Here is a 15,040-nt window from a genome sequence, read left to right as displayed (position 1 = left end):
CTATTTTCTCCCTTTTTATCAATTTTTGGTCGTCCTTTGCTGGTTTCTAAAACGCCCTCACAATCCTCAGGCTTCCTACTCTTCTTAGCAACATTATAGGCCTCTTCTTTTAATCTAACACTATCCTTAACTTCTTTAGTTAGCCATGGGTGGATCAATTTTCCTGTGGAGTTTTTATTTCTCAATGGAATGTGTATTTGTTGAGAATATTGAAATATTTCCTTAAATATTTGCCATTGCTTTTCAGCAGTCATACCCTTTAATTTAATTTCCCAATCTACCTTAGCCAAATCGTTCCTCATCCCTATGTAATTGGCTTTTTAAGTTTCGGACTTAAATAGGTCACTCTCAAACTTAAGCCCTTTGTTCTTTTTACCTACTTTGGTCGCTGCTTTCCCACTTCTGCAGCTCTCTAAAAGAACTTGTCCCCACGCAGAACGAGAGGGGGCGAAAAAGAGACAGAAAACTAACACGAGGTTCCGGGTAGGCGCTTACCCGACGATCTTTACGTGTTGCGATTCAAATGACGCAATTTCCGTTCTGTTCCTTCTCTTTGTCTCGCGCTGTGGAGTGATCAGCGCCATTTTAAGCTCCTGCTTTGTCGAGTGAAGTACGCATTAACCTCGTCAAGATGTCCGATGAAGGAAAGCTGTTCGTCGGAGGCCTCAATTTCGACACGGACGAGCAGGCCCTGGAAGAGCAGTTCTCTAAGTACGGCCAGATCTCCGAGGTGCGAGTGATCAAGGACAGGGACACCCAAACGTCCCGCGGTTTCGGCTTCATCACCTTCGAGAACCCGGAGGACGCCCGGGACGCGCTGATGGCGATGAACGGAAAATCCATCGACGGGCGGCAGATCCGGGTGGGCCACGCGGAGAAAAAGGCGGGAGGTGGACGCGGCTACGGTGGAGGCCGCGGCGGTGGCGGTAGCGGCGGCTATAGCAACCGCAGGAGAGGCGGCGGCGGTTACTGGGATAACGATAGGAGCGGCGGCTATGGCGGCGGCGGCCGGTATGATTCGGGAGACCGCGACAACTACTACTCGGGTGGGTACAAGAGCCAGAGCGGATACGGCGGCGGCGGCAGCAGTTACGGAAGTCGCTCTTACAGGGACTATGACTGATCGAATCCAAAGAACCATTTCTGCCAGATTCAGGATCAAACTCACGCCTTGTTAATAAAACGGCTCTTGGAACCGCAGAAAGCCTCTGTATCTGAATTTGATTTGCCTGTTATGTTAAAATGCTAGAAAACCAGTTTCACCATTGTCATGATTAATCTTGTTACCTGTTGTTTAGTCTGGAGGGCTTCCTTAAGTCGGGCTTTCGACTTTGAGCCTCAAATGCTATGTCGTTTTCCATAATTTTTTTTAAAAGTAAGACCCACCGAGCCTTTTTTGTCATTTGGACATTGTATTGGCGATTTATATCGCCACTGAGTCTCCTTCCGTGAGCTCCTTTTGGAATTTGTCGAAATCGTTTTGCTTTCTGGTGAGATTTTTCCACAATTCCATGCGGCGCAAAGAAAGAAAGAGAGCGGCAAAGCACTTAACTCTCACTCTCTGGCCGGGCATTACATCTACTTGTCTTTGGAAACCCGGACTGCCATTCTTAAGATGACTGGTCTCCGAGAATACGGATCGCTCGAGTTATTTTCTTGTAATCGACCGATTTTTGTTGAATTCGCTGTTTCCACTTGGCTTGAACATTTTTTTAAAAATTAAACGTCATGCTTTGTGGTTTTTAATGAAATTAATTGTCTTCACTTGGACAAGTAACATGGAACCTGTAGAAACTTTTTTTTTGGGGGGGGGGGTCGTAAGTCTGAATGTTGCCAGCCGAGTGCTCCGAGTTATATTCCTTGTCACTGAAAAGTAATGAGATAGAACCGCCTACACAGCAACTTTTTTCATGTAGCTTGTTACAAGACTCTTTGAAAGCAAACTGATCGTGGTCTTTTGTTTTAAAACTCATTTATTGAAAACTGTATACTGATTAAAAAGTCAATTGTCATTTTGTTGTACTTTCATCAGCTGGCATGGTCCATTGGACAGAACGTTGCCACTTGGGAGACAAATCTTTGCCAGTGGATGTATCTGAATAAAATGCAGCTTCAGGAACACTAGTGACTTGTCTTTGTTAAAAAATCATTCAAATTCCCTCCAAGGAGATGAATCTGAAGATTCTTTTATGTCAAACCTGCCTCCTATCATGATTATTTGCTTTTTTAAAAAAAATTGTATATGCTGAAGATTTGATGGTGCTCGAGGAAAACTGCAAGGAACAAGGTAAACCATTGGACATTTAGTTTTGTGGGATAGGCTTAGTCTTACCTTATAATCCTTGTTTAAAACCAATTTTTGTCCCAGGTTCTTTCAAAAGGTATTAACTCCTTGCTGTGGTGGTGGTCATTTGGGTGGCTTCCAGTACCTGATTTAAGTGGCCATTATTCATGTGCGCCTGGTCTGTGTTTTAAAGCAGTTGTAACTCGGGGTGAAAATCCTTACCACTTGTTGTACACCTATCAGCAACCTGGCTGAGATTTGTTTCTCAGCAGGCTGAGAATCAAATGTGTAGCTGAGGTATTCCTGGATAAATCTGCACCATTGACAAATCTTCAAAGGAGATCTGAAGTGGCAGGTCTTTCTAATGGGGTCGGAAGCTCAGCTCTGGGTCAAATAGGATGCCAAAGTTGTGAACAGCCTGATACGGTGGCCAGGAAGGGGGATGGAGTTTGTGGTGGGGGCTGAAGACTAGCTTTGGTTTCTGCATGTTTAAGTAGAGGAAATTTCAGCTCATCAAGGAGTGAAAGTCGGACCGGCAGTCTGACCACATAGGTAGTGGAGGGGTTGAGAGAATTGGTGGTGAGGTAGAGCAGGTTCTTGTCAATGTGCATGTGGAACCTGAAGATGTATTTTTGGATGACATCGCCAAGGGGTAACATTCACTTGAGAAGTGGAAGGAGGGCCACGGATAGAACCTTGAGACTCAACAACAACTTACATTTATATAGCGCTTTTAATGTGAAACATTCCAAGGTGCTTCACGGGAGCGTTAACAAACAAAATTTTACACCAAGCCACATGAGATATTAGGGCAGGTGACCAAAAGCTTGGCCAAAGGGGTAGGTTTTAAGGAGGAGAGGTTTAGGGTGGGAATGCCAGAGCTTAGGACGTAGGCACAGCTGCCAATGGAGCAATTAAAATCAGGGATGCACAAGAGGTCAGACTAGGAGGAGCACAGAGATGTTGGAGGAATTTATAGATAGGGAGGGGTGAGGCGATTGAGGGATTTCAAAAAAAGGTTGAGAATTAAAATTGAGGTGTTGCAGGACCAGGAGCCAAGGTAGGTCAGCGAGCATGGGGGTAATGGGTGAACGGGACTTGGTGCAAGTTAGGAAACGAGCAGCAGAGTTTTTGGATGAGGTCAAGGTTATGGAAGGTGGGAGGCCAGCCTGGAGAATATTGGAATGGCATAGATGATGGTTTCAGCAGTTGAGGCAGGGGTGGAGACTTACAATATGGTGATGGGGCGGGTTATGTTGTCAGAAGCTCTTATCTGGGTCATATAGGACTCCAGAGGGGTCGGGAAGAGAAACCATTCAGGCGATCCTTTGGCTACGACTGGAGAGGTAAAAATGGAACTAGACGAGGGCAGTCCCACTCATGGACATTGGAGGAGGATGGTGTGGGCAACTGTGTCAAAGGCTGCAGACGGGTTGAGAAGGATGAGGGAATAGTGCACTACGTTAACTGTCACAGAGGATGTCATTTGTTGTTTAAAACCTATGGCGGGTGGAAACCAGATTGGAGAGGTTCAAACATGGAGTTGCAGGAAGGGTGGGTACCGATTTAGAGGGTCACTTGGACAAAAACTGGCACTGAAGGGCCAAATGGTTTGTTTCTGTTCTGTAACACTGATCCTATGGTATCTGCTGAGTTAGCAGGGGTGGCAATTGGGAGCTACAATTGGCCTTGACAGCTAGGGTTCCCTGTCCACCACCAATGAATTGAATAATTCCACTATATAGTTTGTAATAATTTAGGAGTGACTTATAACACTGATCTTGTGACAATTTTAAATTGTTTGTTGTTTCTGATGTTATCCAATTGCCTGGTAACCACTCAGTTCTCTTTTGCTGTGTTAGTGGATTGTAGAAATTACTGTTCATATAGAAAATTATTAATTTGGCTAAATGCATAGCACACTGTATTGGATCGAATACTTAAAAGAAATTGATGACTTTCATTTATAATTATGTGGATTTAATTTTTTTGCTAAAGCAGAAATACTTGTTTTTCCCATTTTCTTCCCTCTCCTGAGGATATTAAATTGTGCTGCAGTTTGATTTCACGGGTACGTCGTTCACTTGGGCTGGGTATGGGGCCATGGATACCCATGCTCTGTGCCTCTCGTATTCATCTACAAGCTTAGATGGGGTGAGCTGCTTAATCGTGGGTATTAGAGCAAACTCTGTTCCTCATGTTTGCACATGTAATCTCCAGAAGGAATTGTTGGATAACTGAAAAATATTAAAATGGCCCAGGTGCCATATGTTGCTAACTGTCTCTGCACAATGCTGTAGTCTGAGAGAGATTGATAAGTGGACATTATCATAAAATGAAAAGCAAAATACAGCGTATGCTGGAAATCTGAAGTAAAAACAGAAAATTCTGGAGAAGCTCAGCAAGTCAGGTAGCATCTGTGGAGAAAGAAACGAGTTAACATTTCAGGTCAAAGACCTTTCGTGGAACTGGAAGTTGTTGAGAGAAATTTTTGAGCATGTACAGAGCCAGGGAAAGGAGGGGAGGAAAGAACAAAAGGGAAGGTCTGTGAGGGCACAAGTGATTAAAAGACAAAAGGGATGATGGTGCAAGGTAAGGAAGGTGGTAATGGGACAGGTTAAGAAACAAAAGATCAATCAGGAGTAGCTGTAAATGGCAGCAGCAGAGCTATTACCAGCAATAGCTGACCGAAAAAAATGGGAGCAGTGGTTATGATCTGAAGTTATTGAAATCATTGTTGAGTCCAGAAGGTTGTAAAGTGCCTAAACAAAAGATGAGGCGCTGTTCCTCGAGATTCCGTTGAGCATCATTGGAACTGTGAAAGAGGCCGAGCACAGAGAGGTCAGAATAGGAGTGGGAAGGGGAATTAAAATGGCAAGTGACCGGCAGTTCGGGGTCACGCTTGTGGACAGAGCGAAGGTGTTCAGCAAAGCGATCGTCCAGTCTAGTTTCCTGTCTCCAATGTAGAGGAGACCGCATTGTGTGCAGCAGGTATGGTATACTAAATTGAAAGAAGTGCAAGTAAACCGCTGTTTCACTTGGAAAGTGTGTTTGGGGCACTGGAAGGTGGGCAGGGAGGAGGTGAAGGGGCAGGTATTGCATCTCCTGCGTTCGCACAGGGAGGAGAGCAGGTGTTGGGGGTGATGGTAGAGTGGACTAGGAGGGAGCGGTCTCTGGAATGCTGAAAGGGGAGGGGAAGATTTGTTTGGTGGTAGGATCGCGCTGGAGATGGTGGAGGTTGATACCTTGAATGTGGAGGCTGGTGCGGTGGAAGGTGAGGACAAGGGGGACCGTATCATGCTTCTGGGAGGGAAGGGACGGGGTGAGGGTAGAATTGTGGTATACCTGGAACATTCCTTGTTCCAGTCCTCGGGTCCCCTCCCTCACCTCTTTTTCCGGTACATTGATGACTGTGTTGGTGCCGTTTCCTGCTCTCACCCCGTACTGGAAAATTTCGTCAACTTTGCTTCCAATTTCCACCCTTCCCTCACCTTCACATGGTCCATCTCCGACTATTCCCTTCCCTTCCTCAACTTCTCTATTTCTGTTTCTGGGGATAGGCTGTCAACCAATATCTATTATAAGTCCACTGACTCCCACAGCTACCTTGATTACACTTCCTCCCACCCCGCTTCCTGTAAGGACTATATTCCCTTCTCCCAGTTTCTCCGTCTCTGTTGCATCTGTTCTGACGATACCACCTTCCGTACCAGTGCTTCCGATATGCCTTCCTTTTTCCTCAACCGAGGATTCCCCTCCACTGTAGTTGACAGGGCCCTCGACCGTGCCCATCTTATTTCCTGCACTTCTCCCCTCACCCTGTTCCTTCTGTCTCAGAACTATGATAGGGTCCCCCTTGTCCTCAACTTCCACTCCCGCCAGCCTCCACATTCAACGTATCATCCTCTGCTATTTCCGCCACCTCTGAATCGAAATAAAGGAAATTATGAAAGTATGAGGTGTGAGTTGGCTATGATAGATTGGGGAACTTTACTAAAAGGGATGATGGTGGATAGGCAATGGCTAATATTTAAAGAACGTGTGCAGGAATTACAATAATTATTCATTCCTGTCTGGCGCAAAAATAAAACAGGAAAGGTGACTCAACCGTGGCTTACAAAAGAAATTAGGGATAGTATTAAATCCAAAGAGGAGACATATAAAATTGCCAGAAAAAGCGGCAAGCCTGAGGATTGGGAGCAGTTCAGAATTCAGCAAAGGAGGACAAAGAGATTGATTAAGAGGGGAAAAATAGAGTGTGAGTGTAAACTATCATGGAACATAAAAACTGATAGTAAAAGCTTCTATAAATATGTCAAGAGAAAAAGATTAGTGAAGACAAATGTAGGTCCCTTACAGTCAGAAATGGGGGAAATTATAATGGGGAACAAAGAAATGGCAGAACAATTAAACACATACTTTGGTTCTGTCTTCGCATGGAGGACACAAATAACCACCCAGAAATGTTAGGGAACCAAGGGTCTAGTGAGAGGGAGGAACTGAAGGAAACCAATATTAGTAAAAATATTAGTCATTTCCCCAGGGAAATTAATGGGGCTAAAGGCTGACAAATCCCCAGGGCCTGATAATCTACATCCCAGAGTACTAAAGGAAGTGGCCCTGGAAATAGTGGATGCATTGGTGATCATCTTCCAAAATTCTATAGATTCTGGAAAACAGTTCCTACAGATTGGATGGTGGCAAATGTAACCCCATTATTTAAAAAAGGAGGGAGAGAAAAAACAGGGAATTACAGACCAGTTAGCCTAACATTAGTAGTGGGGAAAATGCTAGAGTCTATTATAAAAGATGTGATAACAGAGGGGGACTGTGATATACTCGAACATATTAACATCGAGCGGGAGGAGGTATTGGCGGTTTTAGCAGGCCTAAAAATGGATAAATCCCCAGGCCCGGACGAAATGTATCCCAGGCTACTGTGTGAGGCAAAGGAGGAGATTGCGGGGGCTCTGACACATATATTCAGAACCTCTCTGGCCACAGGGGATGTGCCAGAGGACTGGAGAACCGCTAATGTAATACCATTATTCAAGAAGGGGAGTAGGGAAAAACCGGGGAACTACAGGCCAGTGAGCCTAACATCAGTGGTAGGAAAATTATTGGAAAAAATTCTGAAGGACAAAATTAGTCTCCACTTGGAGAAGCAAGGATTAATCAGGGATAGTCAACATGGCTTTGTCAAGGGAAGATCATGTCTGACTAATTTGATTGAATTTTTTGAGGGGGTGACTAGGCGTGTGGATGAGGGTAACACAGTGCATGTGGTATACATGGATTTCAGTAAGGCCTTCGATAAAGTCCCGCACAGGAGACTGGTCAAGAAGGTACGAGCCCATGGAGTCCAGGGTGCCTTGGCACTTTGGATACAAAACTGGCTTAGTGGCAGAAGGCAGAGGGTGATGGTCGAAGGTTGTTTTTGTGACTGGAAGCCTGTGGCCAGTGGGGTACCACAGGGATCGGTGCTGGGTCCCTTGCTGTTTGTGGTCTACATTAATGACTTGGATATGAATGTAAAAGGTATGATCAGTAAGTTCGCTGATGATACAAAGATTGGTAGGGTGGTAAATAGTGAGGAGGATAGCCTCAGTCTGCAGGACGATATAGATGGGTTGGTCAGATGGGCGGAACAGTGGCAAATGGAATTTAACCCGGAAAAGTGCGAGGTGATGCACTTTGGAGGGACTAACAAGGCAAGGGAATACACAATGAATGGGAGGACCCTAGGCAAGACAGAGGGTCAGAGGGATCTTGGTGTGCAAGTTCACAGATCCCTGAAGGCGGCGGAACAGGTAGATAAGGTGGTAAAGAAGGCATATGGGACACTTGCCTTTATTAGCCGAGGCATAGAATATAAGAGCAAGGAGGTTATGATGGAGCTGTATAAAACACTGGTTAGGCCACAGCTGGAGTACTGTGTGCAGTTCTGGTCGCCACACTACAGGAAGGATGTGATCGCTTTGGAGAGGGTGCAGAGGAGATTCACCAGGATGTTACCAGGGCTGGAGCGCTTCAGCTATGAAGAGAGACTGGGAAGATTGGGTTTGTTTTCCTTGGAGCAGAGGAGGCTGAGGGGGGACATGATTGAGGTGTACTAAATTATGAGGGGCACAGATAGGATGGATACTAAGGAGCTTTTTCCCTTCGTTGAGGGTTCTATAACAAGGGGACATAGATTCAAGGTAAAAGGCGGGAGGTTTAGAGGGGATTTGAGAAAGAACTTTTTCACCCAGAGGGTGGTTGGAGTCTGGAACTCACTGCCTGAAAGGGTTGTGGAGGCAGGAACCCTCACAACATTCAAGAAGCATTTGGATGAGCACTTGAAATGCCATAGCATACAAGGCTACGGACCAAATGCTGGAATATGGGATTAGAGTAGACAGGGCTTGATGGCCGGCGCGGACACGATGGGCCGAAGGGCCTCTATCCGTGCTGTATGACTCTCTATGACTCTATAACACTTGGAGGGCATTAACGGGATTGGACAAAGTCAGCATGGGTTTATGAAAGGGAAATCATGCTTAACAAATCTACTGGAGTTTTTTAAGGATGTAACTAGTAGAATAGATACGGGAAAACCAGTGGATGTGGTGTATTTGGATTTTCAGAAGGCTTTTGATAAGGTCCCACACAAGAGGTTAGTGTGCAAAATTAAAGCACATGGGATTGGGGGGAATATTCTGGCATGGATTGAGAATTGGTTGACAGACAGGAAACAGAGAGTAGGAATAAACGGGTCTTTTTCCGGGTGGCAGGCAGTGACTAGTGGGGTACCGCAGAGATCAGTGCTTGGGCCCCAGCTATTCACAATATATATCAATGATTTGGATGAGGGAACTAGTTGCAACATTTCCAAGTTTGCAGACAACACAAAGCTGGGGTGGAATGTGAGCTGTGAGGAGGATGCAAAGAGGCTCCAATGTAATTTGGACAAGTTGGGTGAGTGGGCAAGAACATGGCAGATGCAGTATAACGTGGATAAATGTGAGGTTATCCACTTTGGTTGTAAAAACAGAAAGTCAGATTATTATCTGAATGGTGATAGATTAGGAAAAGGGGAGGTGCAACTAGACCTGAATGTCCTTGTACACCAGTCGCTGAAAGCGAGCATTCAGGTGCAGCAAGCAGTTAGGAAGGCGAATGGTATGTTGGCCTTCATTGCAAGGGGATTTGAGTACAGGAGCAGGGATGTCTTACTGCAGTTATACAGGGCCTTGGTGAGACCACATTGGGAGTATTGTGTGCAGTTTTGGTCTCCCTATCTGAGGAAGGATGTCCTTGCCATGGAGGGAGTGCAACGAAGGTTTACCAGACTGATTCCTGGGATGGCAAGACTGACGTATGAGGAGAGATTGGGTCGACTAGGCCTATATTCACTAGAGTTTAGAAGAATGAGAGGTGATCTCATCGAAACATATAAAATTCTAACAGGACTAGACAGACTAGATGCGGGGAGGATGTTCCCGATGGCTGGGGAGTCCATAACCAGGGGTCACAGTGTCAGGATACAGGGTATGCCATTTAGAACCGAGATGAGGAGAAATTTCTTCACTCAGAGGGTGGTGAACCTGTGGAATTCTCTACCACAGAAGGCAGTGGAGGCCAAGTCATTAGATGTATTCAAGAAGGAGATAGATATATTTCTTAATACTAAAGGGATCAAGGGATATGGGGAAAAAATGGGAACAGGGTACTGAGTTAAACGATCAGCCATGATCATTTTGAATGGCGGAGCAGGCCCAAAGGGCCAAATGGCCTACTCTTGCTCCTTTTTTCTATGTTTCTTCGTTAGTGCGATCCCACCACCAAACGCGTCTTCCCCTCCCCTCCCCTTTCAGCATTCCGAAGGGACCGCTCCCTCCACGGCACCTTAGTCCACTCTTCCATCACCCCCAACACTCGCTCTCCTCCCTACGGCACCTTCCCATGCGAGCGCAGGAGATGCAACACCTACCCCTTCACCTCCCTTCCCACCGTCCAGGCCCCCAAACATTCCTTCCAGGTGAAACAGCGGTTTACTTGTACTTCTTTCAATTTAATATACTGTATTCACTGCACACAATGCATGCTTTGCTGAACACCTCCGCTCTGTCTGCACGCGTGACCCTGGCCCGCCGGTCGCTTGCTGTTTTAATTCCCCCTCTCACTCTTACTCTGACCTCTCTGTCCTCGGCCTCTTACACTGTTCCAATGATGCTCAACGGAAGCTCGAGGAACAGCACCTCATCTTTCGTTTCGGCACTTTACAACCTTCCAGACTCAACGTTGATTTCAATAACTTCAGATCATAACCACAGCTCCCATTTTTTTGGTCAGCTAGTGCTGGTAATGGTTCTGCTGCTGCCATTTACAGCTACTCCTGATCAATTTTTTGTTTCTGAACCTATCCCATTACGACCTTCCTTGCCATGCACCATCATCGCTTTTGTCATTTAATCACTTGTGCCCTCTACCCTATCACAGACTTCCCCTTTTGTTCTTTCCTCCCCTCCCCCCTTTCCCTAGCTCTGTATTTGCTCAAAAACTTTAACTCTTTTAACATCTTCCAGTTGTGACGAAGGGTCTTCAACCTGAAATGTTAACTCTGTTTCTTTCTCCACAGATGCTACCTGACTTGCTGAGCTTCTCTAGCATTTTCTGTTTTTATTATCATAGAATGGTTACAGCACAGAAGGAGGCCATTCAGCCCACCGAGCCCATGCCGGCTGTTTATAAGAGCAATCCAGTTCGTCCATTCCCCCTGTTCTTTCACCGTAGCCCTGCAAATTTTTTCCCTTCAAATATTTATCCAATTCCTTTTTGAAAGCCACGATTGAATCTGCTTCCACCACCCTTTCAGGCAACACATTCCAGATCATAACTACTCACTGTGTAAAAAAGTTTTTCCTCATGTCGCCTTTGGTTCTTTTGCCAATCACCTTAAATCTGTGTCCTCTGGTTTGCGGCCCTTCCGCCACTGGGAACAGTTTCTCTTTATTTACTTTATATAAACCCTTCATGATTTTGAGTATCTCTATCAAATTTCCTCTCAACCTTCTCTGCTCTAAGGAGAACAACCCCAGCTTCTCCAGTCTATCCACATAACTGAAGTCCCTCAACACTGGAACCATTCCAGTAAATCTTTTCTGCACCCTCCCTAAGGCCTTCACATCCTTCCTAAAGTGCGGTGTCCAGAATTGAACATAATACTCCAGTTGTGGCCAAACCAGTGTTTTATAAAGGTTCAACATAACTCCCTTGCTTTTGTACTCTATGCCTCTATTTATAAAGCCCAGAATCCCGTATGCTTTTTTAACTGCTTTCCCAACCTGTCCTGCCACCTTCAAAGATTTGTGCACATATACCCCCAGGTCTCTCTGTTCCTGCATCCCCTTTAGAATTGTACCATTTAGTTTATATTGCCTCCACGTTCTTCCTGCCAAAATGTATCACTTCGCACTTCTTCACGTTAAATTTCATCTGTCATGTGTCTGCCCGTTTCACCAGCATGTCTGTCCTCTTGAAGTCTATTACTCTCCTCCTCACTATTTGCTACACTTCCAAGTTTTGTGTCAACTGCAAATTTTGAAATTGTGTCCTGTACATCCAAACCCAAGTCATTAATATATATCAAAAAAAGCAGTGTAGAGGAGTACATTCTTCTGCAAAAAAAAATCAGATACACTAGGGGAATGGGCCAGAAAATGTCAAATGGCATTTAATCTAGATAAATGCAGAGTGATGCATGTAGGTAGGACCAACACAGAATATACTTACCATTTATAGGAAATAATAGTGAAAGCAGTTGAGAGAAAAAAGGATCTAGATGTTATTGTGCACAGATCACTCAAGGTTCCAAAGCAAACAGGGTATTAGGTTGTATTAATAGAACCATTCAGTACTAGGCAAAGGACACCATTCTGGTGAGAAACTTGGTTAGACTGCTCTTAGAGTACTGCACACAGTTTTGGACCCCTCATGTGGTAGGTGATATAGTGGTCTTGGAAAAGGTTCAGAGGAGAGCTACAAAAATTATTCCTAGCTTAAAGAACCTCAGTTACTCAGATAGGCTTAAAGTGCTGGGTCTATTTACTTTAGCACAATGAAGACTTAGAGGAAACCTGATAGAGATGTATAAAATAATGAAAGGGTTGGATTGCATACGTATTGATAGATTATTTCAGTTTCACAGATTGGGGAGGACCAGGAGACATGCATTTAAAGTATGCAAGAGTAGAAATAGGCTAGACGTAGTGAGCCTCTGGAATGGAATGCTTGTGCGATGTGTGCTGACTCTCTACATGCCTTCAGAAGCGAGCTAGACCGGTTCTTGGCTGGGGCAGAGCTCACATCATATAAAAGGTAAGTGATTTAGTATTTAGCGTACACCTGGTCAATGTAATCTCCTGGATTGGGTCGGAGAGGAATTTTCCTGATTACTTTCCTGATAGGGTTGTGGAGGCAGGAACCCTCACAACATTCAAGAAGCATTTGGATGAGCACTTGAAATGCCATAGCATACAAGGCTACGGACCAAATGCTGGAATATGGGATTAGAGTAGACAGGGCTGATGGCCGGCGCGGACATGATGGGCCGAAGGGCCTCTATCCGTGCTGTATAACTCTATGACTCTATGACTTTTTCCCTTATTGGCCTTGGGTTTTCTTCTGTTTTTTGCCTCTCCCAAGCGATTACGTGGCTGCTGGGGAGTAGGAAGTGTCTTGGCACGATGCTCCAGGCATCATGAGTGTGGAGCAGGCTTGATGGACAAGCTGGTCTTTTTCTGCCCGTCATTTTCATATGTTCGTATGATATCCTTACCTACCAAAATCTGTCGATCTAAGTCTTGAAAATATACATAGGCCTAATGTCCACACACTTTTTGGGGAGAAAATTCCAGATTTCCACTACCCTTTGTGTGAAACAGTACTTCCTGATTTACCTCTGAAATGGCCTGGCTCTAATTTTAAAACTATGTCCCCTCGTTCTTGACTCCCCAACCAGAGGAAATAGTTTCTCTGCATCTACCCCATCAAAGCCCTTTATCATTTTAAACATCTCAGTTAGATCACCCCTGAACTTCTAAACTCAAGGGAATACAAGCTAATTTTATGCAACCTGCCCTCATAATTTACTCCTTAAGGCCTGATATACGGTTGAGAAAGGCATGGATGTTAGGGAACTTGGGGAAATAAATAGTGATGTCTTGAGGAGTGTACATATTACAGAGAGGGAGGTGCTGGAAGTCTTAACGCGCATCAAGGTAGATAAATCTCCGGGACCTGATGAAATGTATCCCAGGACGTTATGGGAGGTTAGGGAGGAAATTGCGGGTCCCCTAGCAGAGATATTTGAATCATCCACCGCTACAGGTGAGGTGCCTGAAGATTGGAGGGTAGCAAATGTTGTGCCTTTGTTTAAGAAGGGCGGCAGGGAAAAGCCTGGGAACTACAGACCAGTGAGCCTGACATCTGTAGTGGGTAAGTTGTTAGAGGGTATTCTGAGGGACAGGATTTACAGGCATTTGGAGAGGCAGGGACTAATTAGGAACAGTCAGCATGGTTTTGTGAGAGGAAAATCATGTCTCACGAATTTGATTGAGTTTTTTGAAGGGGTAACCAAGAAGATAGATGAGGGCTGTGCAGTGGACGTGGTCTACATGGACTTCAGCAAAGCATTTGACAAGGTACCGCATGGTAGGTTGTTACATAAGGTTAAATCTCATGGGATCCAAGGTGAGGTAGCCAATTGGATACAAAATTGGCTTGACGACAGAAGACAGAGGGTGGTTGTAGAGGGTTGGTTTTCAAACTGGATGCCTGTGTCCAGCGGTGTGCCTCAGGGATCGGTGCTGGGTCCGCTGTTATTTGTTATTTATATTAATGATTTGGATGAGAATTTAGGAGGCATGGTTAGTAAGTTTGCAGATGACACCAAGATTGGTGGCATTGTGGACAGTGAAGAAGGTTATCTAGGATTGCAACGGGATCTTGATAAATTGGGCCAGTGGGCCGATGAATGGCAGATGGAGTTTAATTTAGATAAATGTGAGGTGATGCATTTGGGAGATCGAATCGTTAATGGTAGGGCGTTGGGGAGAGTTATAGAACAAAGAGATCTGGGAGTACAGATTCATAGCTCCTTGAAAGTGGAATCACAGGTGGATAGGGTGGTGAAGAAGGCATTCAGCATGCTTGGTTTCATTGGTCAGAACATTGAATGCAGGAGTTGGGATGTCTTGTTGAAGTTGTACAGGGCATTGGTGAGGCCACACTTGGAGTACTGTGTACAGTTCTGGTCACCCTATTATAGAAAGGATATTATTAAACTAGAAAGAGTGCAGAAAAGATTTACTAGGATGCTACCGGGACTTGATGGTTTGACTTACAGGGAGAGGTTAGACAGACTGGGACTTTTTTCCCTGGAGAGTAGGAGGTTAAGGGGTGATCTTATAGAAGTCTATAAAATAATGAGGGGCATAGATAAGGTCGATAGTCAAAATCTTTTCCCAAAGGTAGGGGAGTCTATAACGAGGGGGCACAGATTTAAGGTGAGAGGGGAGAGATACAAAAGGGTCCAGAGGGGCAATTTTTTCACTCAAAGGGTGGTGAGTGTCTGGAACGAGCTGCCAGAGGCAGTAGTAGAGGCGGGTACAATTTTGTCTTTTAAAAAGCATTTGGACAGTTACATGGGTAAGATGGGTATAGAGGGATATGGGCCAAGTGCAGGCAATTGGGACTAGCTTAGTGGTATAAACT

At 45.0% G+C, this 15,040-nt stretch overlaps 1 protein-coding gene across 1 annotated transcript; it reads left to right on the top strand.

Annotated features, from left to right (window-relative positions):
* The first annotated feature begins 539 nt into the window (after positions 1-539).
* Positions 540-2,124, top strand: LOC137322121 (cold-inducible RNA-binding protein B-like). Its single transcript, XM_067985221.1, has one exon. It carries the CDS (start codon positions 632-634, stop codon positions 1,121-1,123), a length of 492 nt encoding a protein of 163 aa, XP_067841322.1. The 5' UTR covers positions 540-631; the 3' UTR covers positions 1,124-2,124.
* Positions 2,125-15,040: the final 12,916 nt, after the last annotated feature.

The sequence above is a fragment of the Heptranchias perlo genome, chromosome 5, assembly GCF_035084215.1.
Source record: "Heptranchias perlo isolate sHepPer1 chromosome 5, sHepPer1.hap1, whole genome shotgun sequence".
In the NCBI taxonomy this organism is placed as follows: Eukaryota; Metazoa; Chordata; class Chondrichthyes; order Hexanchiformes; family Hexanchidae; genus Heptranchias; species Heptranchias perlo.
This window is presented reverse-complemented; position numbering and strand designations above follow the sequence as displayed.